Genomic DNA, 18,628 nt, shown 5'->3' on the forward strand with positions numbered 1-18,628 from the left:
AGCCTTATAGAGCATGGCTACCTAACTTAACCATCATCATGAAAAAGATCTGGGAGTCATTGTGATTAGCTCTTTCAACATGCCACTTCGGTATTTTGCATTAACTAAACTAGTGAATCAAATACATGAAATTATTAGGGAAGGACTAGAAAACAAACAGAAATCACCACTGTTTCAGTACATCAACTCCTTGTTGCTGCATATGAGTTTATGGTTAGCCCACAGTTTGAGTACAGAATTCAAGTTCATTCCTACATCCTAAAGAGAAGTGAAAAGAAAGATACAAATAGAAGATGAAGAGCAGAAGGGATGGGAAGTCATGGCATTCCTTATTCAGTTTGTCTTGTTATGACAAAAAGGCATCAAAACAAAACAGGCTTAAACCTAAAGGAAAAAAAGGGGTTGGGGTCGTGTTTCCACAAACATAGAATGTGCCAGATTTTGAAGTTTGGGAAGCCAAAATGGATTTTATAACAGTTAAATGATTTCATGAAGGAACATGCCATTAGGGCATTGTTGGGTTTGTTGGGTTTTTTTAAATTAAGTTGTAGAAATTATGTCTGTGTCAGGAAGTCCCCCAGCTGCAGACTGGAAGCCATTCTGAAGAAAGTATTATTGCATTTCTCCAGTGGAATAATAGTGACTTTTTTTTTTTTTTTCCCTCTGACTTAGTAGAGCCTTTCTCAGGATCAGATATCATTCCCTCATCCATGCTGAAACATTTCATTTTTGACTTCACAAGTTAGGGACAAAATATTGTTTCAGTTGTAGGGCTGGTGAACTTGCAAGTACTTCCATACCAATATTTGCATATAGGAACTTGAAGTTCATCTTCCTCGGTCATGTTTTGCTGCTAACCTTTGCTTCCAGTTGTAGTAGTTCTGTTAGTGTCTCATAATCCAGTAAGGAAATACATATTTACACTACCTAGCTGTCTCCAAAATCAAATCTTGCTATGGGCTCTTACAGCGGAAATCAAAATACAATTAAGACCAGATTAGTTCCATTTACTTAACTGGCATTAGTACAGATTTACACTGCTTCAAACAAGAACAACAGCACAAAACACAAAGTAGTATCAGCGTCTCTCCTTAAGTGATTGCTTTTGTCTACTGAGATCCTATCAGTGCACTCGTATTAAATTCAATAGTGCTTTACTGGGGAAATGATTTTTGAGAAAACAGCTCGGAAGTAAGATGCTAAGTAAGGCCAACAGACTGAACCTCTCAGTATTTCTGCTGTCAGTATCATATTGTGGTGCTCCCTCACACCACACATACTGTTTAATTGATGAATAATGTGTTTCATATAAAATTGGGTTTTATTGAGTCTCTTTGATCTGATTTTGCTCACTCACTCTCCACTTCCTTGAGAGTTCTCATTAGGATATTATTTCTTTTTAGTTGGGTATAAAAAGGCTGTGCTTTTGTTTGATGCTTCCTTTATGTTCTGCCTCCTCTAGACATAGCCTTTTATCTGTGTGTATAAATAGAGACTCCACGAATAAATATTTGCTAAAAATTAAATGCAGGTCTCAACCTCGAGCTTAAAGACTAGGTACTCTTCTCACTATCTCTGTGGAAGCCAGGAGCAACTCTACACAAGCTTGAGACATAACAATGGTAGAATCAAAAGGACATTTAAGTCTTTTGAGTTTTGCAGAGGGATCATAAAGTTACTTACACTACCCCTCTGGTTGGGGCATATGGGTCCTTTACAGTCTCTTGTATCACACAGAGACTAGCAGTAATAGCTAAATGATAGTATTTGCAGTTAAACATTGCCAACAGTTAGCCAGAGAGAGCTTGTGGCTCCATCCCTTCCCGCACACCTCCGCAGCAGCAAGAAAGGATAGGCACTCCGTCTTGCCAAGCGTTCCATAGGAGTAGGACATGGCAGGGACTTAGCTCCCTTACAAGCACAACCAGGAAGACAGCTCTTCCATGGGGCTTCCTTGCTGAGCATCAGCGAACAGCGAGCGCAGGGCTTCTCCCTAACAGAAGGTGAGGGAGGCAACTACACAAGCTAGGCACTGCCTCATCAGCTGCATTCAGTACCACAGCACCAGAGAGAGACAAGCAGGAGCAGGGTGATAGGAACAGGTCATTTAGCAGCCCAGCAAGTATCAGGCAAAGACTAGGTAACAAGTAAAGACCAAGAAGATTACTAGAGACAAACACCTTTATAAGGAGAACAGGCTTAAGCCTGGGCTTAAATAGAGTCCCCGGCGCAAGAGGGTGGGTGGAAGTTTTAGGTGTGGTTTCTTGGGGCTATCAAGGCTTGTTAGCTTGCCCAGGGCACTACCACAGAATTCCTTTCTCACTAGGGGCATGAGGTCTTTTCCACTTCACAGCTGTAGTGAGTGTTCTGCATATTCATGCCCAACATTAAAAACCATATTTTTTCTCTGAAGTGCAGCACAGAGATTAAAAAAAAAAAAAAAAAAGAAAAAGAAAAATCTCTCAGCTTATGAATGGGATACTAAACATTTCTTAACATTTCTTAACAGATGCAAAAAGTGATACTAGGCCGGATTGACAGTGGTCTATTCAGGAGGAATTTGGACTAAGCATGGTGGTTTGCTTATCATTTAAGCTTGGTATAGAGAATGTAAACATCTACATTCCTGAATAACACTCAGCAATTAACTGATGGCATATAAAGTCTGATCAGAAGACATCTGAAGTGATAACACCACCTCAAGCAGTTATGCAGTACCACACCTCTTTTACTGCTGCACATTAGCTGCCTGGAAAGTGAGGAACAAAAAGCTAGCACCTTGGGCAGTTGAGTGCTAAGCTTACCACCTCTGCAAATCAAGAGCCCCAAATCCGAATATGTATCTTGCCACACACTGGACACTTTTAAGATCCAGCTGGACAGGGTGCTGAGCCATCTTGTCTAGACCGCACTTTTGACAAGAAAGGTTGTACTAGATGATCCTAGACGTCCCTTCCAACCTAGTATTCTATGATGACACAGGAGTCACATTTTAAAATCTGGTAATGAGTCAGCAGTGAAGTTAGGACTTGAGCTCGTGGCTCCCAGCCTGCGCTCTGCCCTCACATGCAGATCCAACAGCTCACCAGAGAAAGAGATTAAGCAGAATACAGATAGCAGTGTTGTCAGTGATGACTTTTTCTGCAGTTCACATGATCGGGGTATATTTTTTGGTAATTGAATTCCATTTTACATCTGAGCAAATGTGGCCAATGAAATGACAAAGCAATGAAAACAGGCATAAAAAGCGGTTGTAAAATACAAAAAAGCCCTGGATTACAGAAAGTCCAGGCAAAAAAAAAAAAAAATCTACTTTTTAAAATTCATAATGTAAATCCACTAATTATCATTATTATTATGGGTGGCTAGCTTCAAGGTAACAGCTATTGGAACTTGCCCATTTGGAGATGTCCTCCAAAGGAAAACATGGTACAATATACCCCAAATGTATCAGTTAAAGACTGCTCTTAGTTTTTAAAGATGTTCTGAACTCAGTCTCTGGTCTCTACCAAAAATTTAATTCAACTTGAGCAGATTGTTTCCATTTAAAATATTTAACTTATTCTTAAGTTACATGAGTGCAATGTCTGAAGCTGTGGTTCTCACATGGCCCAGCAATCTTTGATCAGGCTAAATTGGAGGAAATATTCACAGCAAAAGAGCCCCTGGTGTGACTCATAATTAGGTTTACGCTACCAATGAGATAAGCTCATTAAGAGATGTTAAGAATGTAAATATAATTTTGAAATCAAATTGTCTGAAAAATGTAGATTTGGAAATAGAAGGTGAAGCGTGGCGGAAGAACTATGACAGGCTGTGTTAATGCAAAGGCAGAACAGAAGACAACTGATTTGCATAACAGGACTTTAAACCTGCAAATCCTCTCTTTACCCTCCATAGAATAATATATTCCAGATCAGCAACACAGGCTTCTAACACGCAGATTTTGTTAGAGCTGCAGGAGCCTGGCATTTCTTTTGCGTAGAGTCTGATTTCAATCAGGAAAGCTGTATTTAAAAACAAAACAAAATCCTCGCAATGTACAATAGAAATTCAGCCTGGAGAGAGCGGTGCAAGCCCCTCACTGGCATAAAGCCCATGTGACGGATTTCACCCTCCTCCTGTTCATGCAGCTGGAGCAAAACACCTACAACTGGCAGGGCATTAGCAGGACCCAGACAGTGCCTTTAAGCCTGTCTTTAGCTTTTGGGATCCTACACATCCAGTACAGTTTATTTAGATCTTGCGTTAATACCCTCTGGGAAAAGTTTTCTCCATCTTCTGTTTATACCAGTGCTGTTTCTTTTTTTTCCGTGGAGAAAACATTCCCATGAAGCATTTCTTCATTTCCACAGTCAGACAGAAAACAGAAAGGACACAGCCTGGAGATAACTGAAACAGAAGTGGCCTCAGGGCAATTGCAAGCAAGGATTCTATGACTGCCTGCACATCCTCCATGGCAAGAAGCCCAATGCCCAGTCTACATGAGTTTGTACCAGTAATACAGGTGTTTCCCTCAGCTGGAGAAAAAAAAAAAAAAAAAAAAATCAGCTTATTTCTGACAGTGTAAGACAGATTACTGTAGTGTTTCCCTGTGTTCAGCTGACTCACCCTCAGTGATTCATGTCAACCTCGCAATACGGAGGGGTGTATATATGTATATATATAGTGTGAATTACTGGGCAACATCTTGCAACTTCAAAGAGATGCTATTCCCTGCAAAAAAGCAACTTCCTTGTCCGCAAAACGAAACCATGTGGCCTGTGGAAACCTGCCTTGTGATACACAGCGAGGAGACGAATAGAGAGTAACAACTCAGCAGTAGTTATTTACTTACTCTTGTTTAAGCTTTCATGTGCAGCAAATATGGTTTCTTAATTTACTGTGCAGATTTCTGAAGCTAGACTTGACTTTATACGATGAAAAACACCCCACTTGGTTTGAAGTAGCTGTGCAAGCTATATCACTGCCTCCTGATTCTGGGGACACTTAAATGCATCATCGCTTCACTGGCGCCCTCTCAGCGCTGTTAAAACCCCCGCCTAATTGGCAATTAGCAGGGCCTACGCCTTGCTTTACCACCTCTTTGGTGGCAGCGTGGGTGCCCCGCCGGAGCTGCCTGCCCGCACCCGGAGAAGCGGGAGGCTCAGCCCGCCGCACCCCGCGGCTGCCACCGCCACTTGCCTCCTGCTTCTGCCGGCAGCCGGCGCCTGCTTGAGGCCTCTCCCCCGCCCCAGAGCCAGCCCGTACCGGCTCTGCCGCGGGGCAGCGCCAGGAGCCGTGAGGCAATGGCTGCGGGGAGAGACGGGCGGCGTGTGGCGGGGCGGTGCCAGGCGCTGCCGGGCAGGGCCGGCAGGTGGCGGCTGTGGCCCGCGGAGGCGGGAAGCTGCCGGTGGCGGTTAACGCGTCTGTCGCTCCGCGGCGCTGGCGACGCTTGGGGCCGTGTGGGCGCGTCTGCCCAGGAGCGCCACCCCGCTGAGGCCTGCTGAGGGGGCCGGCCCGGGTGGGTGGTGGGGCCGTGTACCTTCGGGTATAGCTCTGGCCGGAGCATCACCGCTCCGAGCGGCTCACCGGCACCTGCCGTCAGGGAGAGCCCCGCCGCCTTCTGCTGAGCTCCCAGGTGGTGGTCAGGGAGCGCAGAGGGCCTGCGGGAAGGAGGGCAGCAAAAGAAGAAAATAAATTTGTTTAACTCCAAAGAAGGAGTGCTGTGACTGCTTGCTGGTGCAGCTATCTGGTCTAGACAGGATTGTCCTGAACACATTCACAGTCAATGGACAAGTTTCCGTTTAACTTCAGCAGGCTGTGAACCAGTCCTCTTGACACCATGATACCCGATGTTGCTGAAAAGTGAAGTACGAGTCACACTAACATGGCAAAATTATAGTTTCCTTAGGGTGAGTGGAAGTTTGAGACTGCAAGGACCCCTTCCACAGAAAATTTCCAGTGTAAATTGTTCTTTGGGTGCATTACCAAGAAAAAAAGAGAACAAAACAAACCCTCACAAAAACTGCCAGCTACAGACTATCAGGTATACCTGTACATGATTGCTCCCACTTGCTTGTAAGCACAAATCCTTGTGAGTGGTCCTAAAGCCACTCAACAGGAACACTGGTGGCAGTCGGGCCACAAAGGGTATAGGTTTTGTTCTGCCCCTTTCATATTATATCTGAAAATCAGTTATTTTTGTCTATGAGTAAATTAGATTACTTGGCTTTTAATAGAAATGCAATTGAATCAGCACAGCTGAACATCACTGAATCATGAAAATGAGATTATTGTGTTGCTGAAGGAATAGAAAAGAGACCAGAGCTGGAGCCATTACTGAAGTCCATGCACAGCTTGGTGGTTGTGCCTCGTTCACATTGTATGCAGTCTATTCATATTTCACAGAATTATGAAATACTAATCTCAATTCTACACCTGTTTTCATTTTGTATTGCCCTTTACACCTTGTCAAAGAGGATGCAGAAAGATGCTACGAGCTATGATAAAATGACTAGCTGGGTGGATGAGGGGGCGCAGTGGATGTGGTCTACTTTGACCTTAGTAAGGCCTTTGCCACTGTCTCTCATCACATCCTTATAGATAAGCTTAGGAAGTGTGGGACAGATGGGTAGACAGTGAGGTGGGTTGAGAACTGGCTGAAGGACAGAGCTCAGAGGGTTGTGACCAGGGGTGCTGAATCCAGCTGGAGGCCTGTGACTAGTAGTGTTCCCCAGGAGTCAGTACTGCAGCCCGTCTTATTCAATATATTCATCAATGACCTAGATGAAGGGATAGAGTGTACCCTCAGCAAGTTTGCTGACGATATGAAGCTGGGAGGAGCGGCAGATACAGTGGAAGGCTGTGCTGCCATTCAGCGAGACCTGGGCAGGCTGGAGAGCTGGGTGGACAGGAACCTAATGAGGTTTAACAGGGACAAGTGTAGGGTCCCACACCTGAGGAGGAATAACCCCGTGCACCAGTACAGGTTGGGGGTCGACCTGCTTGAGAGTAGCTCTGCAGAGAAGGACCTGGGAGTTTTGGTGGATAACAGGATGATCATGAGCCAGCATTGTGCCTTTGTCCAAGGAGGCCAATGGCATCCTGGGTTGCATTAAGAAGAGTGTGGCCAGCAGGTCAAGGGAGGTTATCCTCCCCCTCTACTCTGCCCTCAGATGTGCTCTGAGGCCACATCTGGAGTACTGTGTCCAGTTCTGGTCCCTCCAGTTCAAGAAGGACAAGGAGCTACTGGAGAGAGTCCAGCGGAGGGCTACAAAGATGATTAGGGGGCTGGAGCATCTCTGCTATGAGGAGAGGCTGAGAGACCTGGGGCTCTTTAGCCTGGAGAAGAGAAGACTGAGAGGGGATTTTATCAACACTTATAAATGTCTAAAGAGTGGGTGTCAAGAGGATGGGGCCAGGCTCTTTTCAGTGGTGCCCAGCCGCAGGACAAGGGGCAAATGGCACAAGCTGGAGCACAAGAGGTTCCACTTGAACATGAGGAAAAAATTATTTTCTCTGAGGGTAGAAGAGCACTGGAACAGGCTGCCCAGGGAGCTTGTGAAGTCTCCTCTGCAGATATTCAAAACCCATCTGGACGTGTTCCTGTGTGATCTTCTCTAGGCTAACCTGATTTGGCAGAGGAGTTGGACCAGATGATCTCCAGAGGTGCCTTCCAACTCCTACCATTCTGTGATTCTGTGTGATCTGTAGCCAGAGGATGCCTTGTGAGGAGAGGCTGGGGGACCAGGGCTTGTTCAGGCTGGGGAAGGAATGGCTTTGAGGGAACCTCACAGCAGACCTCAAGCCCTACAACAGGGCTGTTTGGAAACTGGGTCTAGGCTCTTCCCAGCAGTACATGGCAAGAGGGTAACAGATACCAGTTCCACATTGAAACTGGGCCTGTTTCAGACTGGGTATGAGAAACTTATTCCCCATGAGGACACCCAGGCACTGGAGCAGCGCCCAGAGAGGTTGTGCAGTCACCAGTGCAGAGCATGGAGCTCAGTACCTGACTGGATCAAGCTCTGAGCAACCTGCTCTGTCTCACACCTGGCCCTGCTGTGAGCAGGAGGTTGGCCTAGAGACCTCCAGATGTCCCTTCCAAACTGAATGGCCCTGGAGTTCTGTAAACCTGTGATCTTTGCTTATATATCTATCTCCTTTGGGTGATATGATTGTTCTTCTGAATACAGAAGGGTAAGTGCATTCATACATAAAAAAAAATACAATGACATATTGTGGAAGAAATCCGTTTTTTCTTTTTCTTCTTTTTTTTTTTTTTTTTTTTTTTTTTTAAGCTAAGATCTTTTCCAGTCTGAAAGACTCTTACACGAAGATCAGAGTATAGGCCCTGAATTTAGGTTGTATAAAAGAGCATTGCTGTGATATATTTTCAATTTGCTTTAGAAAACCTGCCAAGTTTGGATGAGGAGAGATAATGTTGATTGACATAAGGTAAACACTCGTATTATAAGGATAGGAAGCAACCTCACAAGGTTATTTTGCTATTGCATGGGAAACCAGGTTTTGGGTTCAGCAATTTCCTTTATCTCCACTAGGTGACTACAGAGACCTCTCACCTTTTTGATACTAGTGATACGGTAAATTCTGTATCTTTAAATGAACATCAGTCATCTTTGAAAAATGTAAGCTCTAGTTCAAAGAGAAAGTACAAACCGGAACCAAAATTTTTTAACCAAAATGTTAATGTTTTAGGTTCATTGCCTAGCTTCCTTTGCTCTGAAATGTATGAATCAGCTACAGTAGAAATTCAGTACTCACTAGGGACTGACCATAAGTAAATCAAATTGGGAAATCTGTTTTACATGCTGATTGGAATGGAAAACCTGGACAGCCTTGGAAAAGTGCATTTGATATGCAATATAATACAGTATGTGATGGTAAAATATGTTATAGGATATGTTTTTAACCCTGAGAAACAGCTGACTTGTTGACACTGAAGTATCAGGTGGGGGAGTCGTACCATTTGTTTAATGGGTTTTTTTAGGACTCAGGGTCCTGACATTTTGTTCTGTCTGTTACAAAACACAAATTCTACTGTCATCATTCATTTCCTTTTTTTGTATGTACAGTGCTGAAGGCTTGAACTGTGAACAGCCTCTTTGTCTCATCCAAGTTATTATTTACTGTTGTGACCAATTCTGTGTCCTACCTTGTGCTGCAAAAATTAATTCACAATTTCCACTTATCTAGCACTTCAACAATCTATTTTAGCTTTTAGAAAATTCTCTTGTTGTGACCCAGTTCACCTCCTTTAGACCTTATCTCCTTCTCTGTGTTCAGAATGTTTCAAAATAATCAAACTTTCCCATAGATAGAATTTAGACTTTTGAGAAGATAGCCATTAATCTGCTTTGAGAATCATCCAATAAAACACATTTGAAAAGCGAGACAAACTGCTCTTTAAAAAGATCTTAATTCTGCATTTTTCCTACTAGAATATAAATTTATTTTTGACCATCTAATTGACCCAGAGTACAAAATTCATCAAGCTAGTTCTGGTCTAGTTTACTGTCAGTGTTTTTCAGATGACCTTCAGTGGTTCTGGTTTCCAGTGGTTAGTCCTTTTGTGATCCACAGAAAAGAAGATGGCAGTATGTCAGTAATGGCTTCTCCATTTTGAGAAATACTGACCAAAAAAAAAGAGGCTTTATAAGTGACAAAATGAACACGTTGAGAAAGGAGACCCATCCCAATTCCAGAGGGGTGAATGTTGTTCTTTAATCTGTTTATAGTGTTGTTTGGGGCTGCTTCTCTTTTCTTATTTAGCTTCATTAAATAGTTATATGCCTTGCCGGTTGCTTTGTAGCTGATTTGCCACTTCCTCATGCAGAGCTATGTCTTTATGCTGTCACTGACTGATTTCTTAGGGGGCTCTTGAACAAAAACGATCTGAGGCAAAGTCCATGAAATTCAAGGAGATTTTTTTTCCAGCCTTTTCCTCACAACCTATGGTGTTATTTACAAGAGGCAAAATACAGAATAGATACTTTGAGATTTGGCAGAAAAATTGTCTTTTAAAACACTTGCATTCTTTAACTGGCAACACAGATAATGCCTTTGGAAAACATACGGAGACACCTTGCTGCTTGTCTCTTCCTTGCCACGTCTATTTTAGGAACTAGTGTCAGTTTTCTAAAATGTTAATTATATTCAGATTTGTAAGAATGCATACTTTCTGCGCAGACTTGAGCAGATGTTTCTGCCGTACCTTAAATGAAATGCAAAGAGGCGAATGCTTGCGGTGGCTGGGAGGCAAAACCTAACGCTGTGTCCAGTTTGTTACGGTAATCCCAATATATGCAAAGGGTGAATAGACTTTAGTAGGGATGGAAAATGGTCTGTTCCCAATCCTTGCTGTTCCCATGGCAGAGGAAATAAAGAGCAAGAGCAGAGATAAACATGAGCATTAAAGCAATAGTTAGTGTAATGAGATGAATGGAAACCTTTACTACCATCATTAAAAAATTTCAGAAGTCATCTGTATAGTAGAGCCTTAGATTGTGGGCTTACAGCCAAGCATCAGAAGTACATTCATGATGCTGCTGGACAAGAGGGGCTCATTGGAAAGGTCTTCTGCATGACTGGAATACAACATTGTGAGGGCAAAGCAATCTGACACTTAACCACTAAGGCAACCTAAGTACAAGTGTAAGAGATTCCTCTTTCCAGGTCACAGTGAATATACCTAGTGAGGCAGAAACCTAAGCCATGTGTGACTTTATTTACTGTAAATGCACAGTGATGCAAAATCTTAAGAAATTGATTCAAGAATTGTTCTCTCTGCTCCATTAAAAAGTGACATGATCAAAAGAGACTGTGAAGCTTGCATTAACTAGGCAGTTAAATCAGGTTTTTACGTGTCTTGTGTATTTGAACTATCTGCTGAACTTAACCATTGATTTTAATCTGTCAGTTCACTAGAAATTCTACCAAGCTGATACAGGCAAAAGCAATTTCCGAGAAGAAATGCAGAGGTCTGGTCATGAGAATGAAATATTTCAGCACTCCTACCGCATGTGACAGCTGAGCAAATCTGTCCCTGGTGCTGACTTTAATAAACCCCTCTGTGCTTTGTAATAAAAGACTTCACCTCACCACTAGCCAAGGTAAAGGCTGGGGAAGCCTATGAAGGCCCTCAGTGGTTTCATGGTAATTGGAAAATGTGTAATATACACATACTAAGAGAAAAGAGTAATGCAGAGCCATCTGAAAATGGGAGATAGTGTGGTTAATTTACAGTCTGAACGAAGTCTCATGTATTCAGGAGCTGCCTTGAATAGTAATTAACAAAATTTGGTTCAGAATGGAAGGGTGAGTGTGCTAGTCTCAGGACTCCGCCCCATACTTGCTCCATAGCACCACTGTTATTTAAGCTGCTTTATACAGCAAAATACTGCAATTGTCTCTCCACAGGCTAAAAAAGATGTATCTCTCATGAACTCAGTTGAAAAGAATGTATCATCAATTTCCTTCTTTGACACCAAATTGGTACCCTCATCTAATGCCATTGCACTTTGGAAAAAATTTCCCTCTGCTGCTGAAGCATAGCTCTAGTTTTCCAGCATTTCTTTATTCATCTGTATGGATAGTACCAAATACGTAGAAATAAGAACAAAAAGATGCATATTTGTTTGCAGAGACATAAACCTTACTTTCAGAGCTTAAGTCAAATTCATTACTAGGAGTGAAGAAAGGAATTTTCCTTCAGCTCAGGCCATTTCAGATGTGCTTCCTATGAAGTTTCCTTATCCTTCTGAAAGCTTGGGTGCAGGCCTTCCCAGAAGGGGGGATGCCTCACCAGAGAAACCACTCTTCTGAAATGGTTTGAGAGCAGTTAGCTACCAAATCTGTAAATTATGTCCTCCTGTACCTATTCTAACCATAAAATTGTTCCACTTCACTGTGAAAGAACAGGATTTTTATTTCATTTTCATTCCAGTGAAGAATAAGGAAGAGTTCAGTGTTTTTAGAGATAAGCATATGCCAAATATTTAGCACTTAAAATACCCATTGGGATGCAATACAGAGGGGCTCAAAGCCAAGCTTTGCCTTATTAACAGCAGAAACTTCAATCTGGAGCCTTTAGCCCTACTGACTATGCTCCTCGTCAGGTGACTGCCTGTTGCAGTATGTCTCTGCCCTCAGAAGTTCTGCTACAATGTGAAAAGCCAACCCAAGACAAGTTTTCAAAACAAAGTAATGATCTTTGGCAAATATAGTTCTGTTTCAGTAGGAAAAAAAAAAAAAAAAGAAGAAGATATTAATTCATTCTGGCAGTTCTAATAGTGTGTTTCTTTCAATAAATGAAATGGAAACTTGTCAGGACCCTGATGGCCCTTGTGGATCTTATTCACCCTGACCAGCCTGACCTGGGGGCCCCCACTCATACACCCAGCACATGGGCTCAGGAGCCCCACCAAAGTTCACGCCAGGGCTACATTGTGCCTGTGCCACTGCTGGCCTGCAAGCTGACGTCCTGACATTCTACTATGCATGTGATATCTTTACATAATATTGTCCTCAGATATTCTACGGTAGAGATAGCAAGGGAATTGTCTTTGTAACTAAGTCAGTAAGGCACACGACCTCCTTCAGAAAGGGGTATTTGGGTAATTAAGCTTGTACGATGAGCATATATCGTACCTTGTGGGTAATCTGACAGCCCTGGAGACTCTCCAACAAAGTATATATACTGCTATTTTTTAAATTATAAATATATTTTAAAACAAATGCTCATTCTTGTTTTGTTTTCTTTCCTCTTGTCTCTCCCTGACCTCTCTCTATTGTTCCTTCTATATGGAGCCTCTTAACATCAGCATCTCTGCACATATGTTAGCACAATGGGTCGCCATAAAGGCTTAGAGAGTCATGCAGTTCCTACAAGGCCACTCAGAAATTCATGTTGCAGTACAGACTATAGCCAAAGAGTTGCTTTAACTCAAAGTAAAACCAAAAAGCAAATTGTACTTCCCAGTTTCCTCAGAGGTAGTACGCTTTACAACCATGAAATCTGCTGTTGACTCATTCATGCTGTGCTCAGGCATTAAATGAGTAAAGCTCAACGAAAGCTGTATATCTTCATTGGAAGTTTTACAGCATCTCTTTCACTTTATTTGCAATAAAGATGCAAATTTTTTCTAAAAAAAGAAAACATATGCTAGAAATGGATAACACCTGTGCATAATAAATAGAAATACTTGTGTTCTTGTGTGTGGTTTCTCAGCAGTAGCTTTCCAGGTGTTTCACAGCAGTGATCAGTAACATTGAGCACACTAGACTTGGCATTTTTTCATGACTTTACTGAAAAAAAAAATTAGTCACGAGCTACTTTATTATTCATCCAGGTCTAATTCATAAGGAAAGGGAGACAGAATAGTGAAGTGACGGTCCAGGCCAGTGGCAAAACTGGAAGAAAAGCTCAAAACACCTTAGCTGATTGTAAAAATGTTTGTATGCAGTAGGAAGACAAGGCTTGCAACACAAGAATCTTAATGCGTAAAGGATCGAGCCACACCTAGAACTGTAGACATTTGCTAGAGAGAGGCTATGTAGCCCAACAGTTTGAGAAAGAGAGTGGGGATTCAGCATTCTGCTTTATGCTGGGATTTTATGCTGCTACAGATTTCTGTAACTTTGGTATGCAATCCTAGCTTTATCACTAACTTGCTCAATGGACTGAAAAAAAAATGAATTAAAAGAGCTTTACGCATGTGGCACAGCAGGTTGGTCCTCAACCGGTCATGAAATAAGGTGCTAGCCAATACAAGATTTGCTTATTTTGCCTCTCTGTAGTTGCAACGGCGTGCCATTATCACAGAATCACACAGAATCACAGAACGTTAGGGGTTGGAAGGGACCTCAAAAGATCATCTAGTCCAACGCCCTGCCAGAGCAGGACCACCTAGGGTAGATCACACAGGATCGCGTCCAGGTGGGCTTTGAATGTCTCCAGAGAAGGAGACTCCACAACCTCTCTGGGCAGTGTGTTCCAGTGCAAATAAAATATGAGACCTTGTTCACCAGACCATTTTTTTGCTTTCTATATTTCTAATTATAATTTTTACATTTTATGTAAAAGGTAGAAACAATACCTGCTGATTCACAGAGTTTTTCTGAAGATTAATTTTGCTGGCATGCTATTCCTGAAAAAAGCTGAGAAAGCTAAAGACTCTAGGGTTAGCGTATGCTAAGACCTATTTTAATGGAGATGCAGCTATCAGCTCTCAGGTGTGAAGAGATTCACGTTAACTCAAACACTGCCAAACACCATAGTAAGGTATTGTAACATGACATTCACAACTGAAGGAGTATGCTAGGAAAGCTGTCTGGGAAACACAGCTCCCTACTGGGGTATCTCTTCCTCCAAGCAGAGGCAAAGGGCTCCATTCCTTTGGGTCTTTGTGCATTATTTCACTTATGTGTGATCCAAAACATGCTCAGGTCAATGGGAATCTTCATTGAGTTGAAGGACCATTAGCTTTCAGTCACACATAGCACTATAATTGTAGGAGTATTTCTAAGGGGTGATTTATTCTCTTTTGTGTGAATTTAAGTGAAAGAGTTTTTCCTCCTTTTGGATGCTAACATTTGGGCAAATCCTATCAAAAGAAGAAATCTATATTCTGAAAGACCACTCTCCATAAATACTATGGAAAACAACCAGTCCTTTGTGTCTTCAATTTTCTACCCGTTCTGGATACATATCAGCAATTAAGTGAACCTTGCAACATCTCCAAAGTCAGTGTTAACATCCCCATTGAGAACTGAAGACATTGGGGAACAAAGAAAATAATGGAATGTTCCAGAGCTATGAAAATAGACAGTACAATTTTATATACTCTGTTATGCATAGCTATTATGTATTAAGATACATAGTTCTGAATGCACATTTATCTGCAACTCTACTTTTCGTAAGTTTTTATCACAGAATAAGATGTTTCAAATTGTCACACATCGATGCATTTTGTATTCTTAATTGCTTGTATTTTCAATTTAGTGGAGAAGTTTAGAAACCTAATCATTTCTTAATAGATTCCAAATGAAAAAGTGCATTTGCAATTTCTTTTACCCACAAGAAAAGAAAGAAAAAAATCAACAAAAGTTTACTGTGCATAAAACAGGGAGGCATCTATTGTAGTCCTTTCCTACCCATAAATGATACTGACTTTCCTGTTAGTTTTGAGATAACTACCCTAAAGGGATAAAATACTGCAGCATTTATTCTGTTAAAAATTTATGATTTTGACTAAGTAAATACTGGAGGTTTGGTCCCTTGCTTGTTTTAACGGTCTTCTTTAAGCTCAGAAAACAATTTTACTGAAATTACCAGGACTTTTGCCAATTATTTAACTGGGAACAGGAAAATAGCCTTTCCTAGGCAGTACATAGGAGACAAGAAACAATATGTAACTTTCCTTACTTTCCTCTGGTAGTTTCAAAGCCGGATGCTTTGGGGTTGGCATCCTGCTGGGTACTGGTGATATCAGTGCTGTGGGATGACTGCTTGAGAGATCTGTTCCCTGTAGCTGTATCCCGGTGTGTAGTGACCTCTTGCTGGAGAGGGACCCCTCTAGCCTTGCTCTGTAGAGATATCCCTCTGCTGCTAGATGAGCTTCCCATCTTATCAGAGTCATCATCACTGTGTCCATTTGGCTGGCTTGGAGGGGCAGAGGTTGTAGGATCTGAGGTTTTCTTCACTGCTTTCTTTCCCAGAGACTTGCCTGAAGATGCAAAAGGAGGTCCCTGTGAGGCATTCGCTCCGGCAGCTTGGATCTCAGAATGGGGTGACCCCACAACAGTGGTCGGAGATGGAGTCAAGTCTGAGTGACTTGTCAGGGTTTCACCGCCTTGGCCTGTGGTCCAGAGCTTTCCAGGCTTATTAAATCCAATGCTGCCACTCTGTAAGTGCAATAGGAGCAGCAAGAAGATTATTTCCTTCATTCTGCTGGTTTGTAAATGCTACAAGTTATCTCACATTTATCTCCCAAGCAAGAAATCCTAGAGCTTCTCCTGAGCTGCTGCTCATACAGTGAGCCTACCCAGAGGATGCCCTGACAGGCTTTATTTTTGTAGAAAGGAAACAGGTTTTGGTGTTTCAAACTGACTGAGGAAGCCTGGTTTCCTGTTTCTGTGGATTCCTCTGCAACCTGTGACCCCTTGGAGAGTGGGAGCCTGTCAGCCTTTGGGAGGAAAAAAGAAGTTTCTGCAGAAGGCACAGGATAAAGATTAATGGCACAATAGAAATGTGGAAAAATATGTACTGTGAAGTAATCCCGAGGGATAAAACCTGAAATTTTTAGGTAATTTTCCTTTCACAGGAGAACAGCAGTGACTTGTCACACGTGCCCTTTGGACGATTCGTACTTGTGACCCTGTTATTGAAAAAAGAGTTGGCAAAATGGGTGTGCTACATGAAGCTGAAAGTTTGCTGTGTCTTCTCTTTTTGTTTGAATGTTTAAGCACACTGCTGCCAAAATTGAGGAGATAATAAGGAAGAAGTTCACACTATATTCATCATTGTACCACAAGCCTTCAAATGTAATCATTTACCTGGAGGTCATTGGCCATTTATGCCACATCCTGTTTCTATAGTTCCTACAACAGTGTGTATGAATGGTTTCCATAGCATTGCCCGTAGGTGTCTGGTGTCATTTCAGATTCTCTAGGGTACAAGAAATACCTGCCTAGGTTTGGCAGAAGTAGCTGAATCCCACCCATAGACAAGACTGAAAGGAATATCCTGAATCACTGATTCCTTCCCTTTTATTGCATAATTTTACAATTAATTAATTACAATTAATATTATTCTAAACCAATACTCATTGCAACCTAAACATAATATTGGTAACTTTACATGCAGAAAAGGTCTGGGGAGATGGATATTCAGTATAAAGAGTAAAGAACATTTTTTACACCAGAAGGATAGATGAATACTGGAGCAGGAACCAGAGAGGTTCCATGCCTGGAAATATGCAAAACTCAACTAGACAAGACCCTGAGGAACTTGATCTAAGCCCTGCTTTGAGTTTGGTTTAGGACCAGATGACCTTTGGATGTCCTTTCCAATGTATATTACTCTATGAAATTACACTTGGTAGCTGCAAGGTTGAACTTGCAGTCAGGGAAGAGGAGAAGTAATCTTTCCTCCTCTGCTACCATTCTCCAGCTCTCTGAGACTGAGGAGATTTAGTTTCTTGTTGAAGGAAAAGAAAAGGAAAAGGTAATTGCTGAAGAAGTTGCATAGAGAAATGTAACATGAAATTTTAAAGTAGGGACAAAGCAGTAATAGAATAGACCTGTCAGGAACCAAATAAAGAGGGTATTGTCACCTATTCAAAAACCCTCTAGCCACTGACACAAGTGCTGCTCTAAGGACTATGGACAATGCATCTATGAAAGCAACCTTACACACCTGGAAACAGAACAGCATTTCCTGGGCATGCTTCATGTTATTTGAGGATCACATTTTCTCAAACACAGAAGCAAAATCACCATTCCATGGAAGTTTGATAATTAACAGTGACACCATGGAAAAGCTGGTAAATGGCTTGCAGTTAGTTCTTTTCAGAAGATACTCTCAAAACAAAACCATCGTGGAGCATAAACTACAAGCTCCTATTGCAGATAAGTAAATCTCTGTGGTGGTTGTTCCTGTTTTGAAAGATTTGGGTAACAGTGCCTTGCTTTCAGTTTACAGGTGACAGTCTGGCCTTTTAGGGTTTGCTAAAGGGTTGGATTTTCCATTTGCTATGATTTTATTTTTGTGGTTTATTGTCTCGGTAAAGTGTAGGCTTCAACTGTGCAAGTGAAACAGACGAGATTTTGTGATACAACATGTTAGAAAAGAAACAGAGTTGTGCTCCGTTTTGGACACTTTATTTCCCCTCTCTTTTTCTTATTCATAGTGAAAATCTGTAAATGCCCTTTGAATGAGGGACACAGGAAAAAGTCTGATGAACAATCTCATTTAAAGGTTAACACAAGCTATTTTATGTGAGCCCTTCTCTCTTTGAGCTCAATATTTGAGATTTTGAATTAATACTATTACCTGAATTAGCATTTGTCATCCCCTATTTTTAGAAATCCCAAGACAAAATGAGGGGTAAATTAGTATTGACTGTATTTGCAAATTAAATGCAAGCTGGCTTTAAAAATGAAAAATCACAGCAGCTGCATACTGTGTTTACTTATCCAGTCAGAGTGCCTAATAACTAACAAAGCTTGGATTCTGCTTTGAGTTACTCCACTGCAAGTGTTAATTGTGCCTTTAAAGTCAGGGAAGAAACTGCAGATTTCCACCAGTGCAGGGAGGAGTAGTGTAGAAGAATCTGGCTTTTGGTGGCTGGTAGATTTCATTACAACAGCATTTATTTCCCTATCTGAATACTCCAAAATGAAAATTCATTGTTAATATGATTTTATTAGTACGTCTGGGCTGTTGATTAAAAGGTAAAATTGTTTGAAGCTGGTTTTATTTAGCAAAACAATCTCAGGACTGTAAGAAACTCAGGATATCCATTTTCAGATTGCTGCATGCTGGATCTGAATCCCAAGCTCATTATAGATTGTATTTCAGCATTAGTTCACATCCAAGTGATGCTTGTCTCAGCACAAGCTGAAC

At 41.7% G+C, this 18,628-nt stretch overlaps 1 protein-coding gene across 2 annotated transcripts in view; it reads right to left on the bottom strand.

The window, feature by feature from the left end:
• Positions 1-15,948, bottom strand: part of MMRN1 (multimerin 1) — a 46,173-nt gene extending 30,225 nt beyond the window's left edge. For both annotated transcript variants that reach the window (XM_086464526.1, XM_086464525.1), the window contains exon 1: positions 15,428-15,948. In XM_086464526.1, coding sequence (XP_086320652.1) covers positions 15,428-15,948 — 521 coding nt within the window. The remainder of the gene's footprint in view (positions 1-15,427) is intronic.
• Between the last annotated feature and the right edge of the window lie 2,680 nt (positions 15,949-18,628).

The sequence above is a fragment of the Leptosomus discolor genome, chromosome 4 (genome assembly GCF_034619465.1).
Source record: "Leptosomus discolor isolate bLepDis1 chromosome 4, bLepDis1.hap2, whole genome shotgun sequence".
Lineage (NCBI taxonomy): Eukaryota > Metazoa > Chordata > Aves > Leptosomiformes > Leptosomidae > Leptosomus > Leptosomus discolor.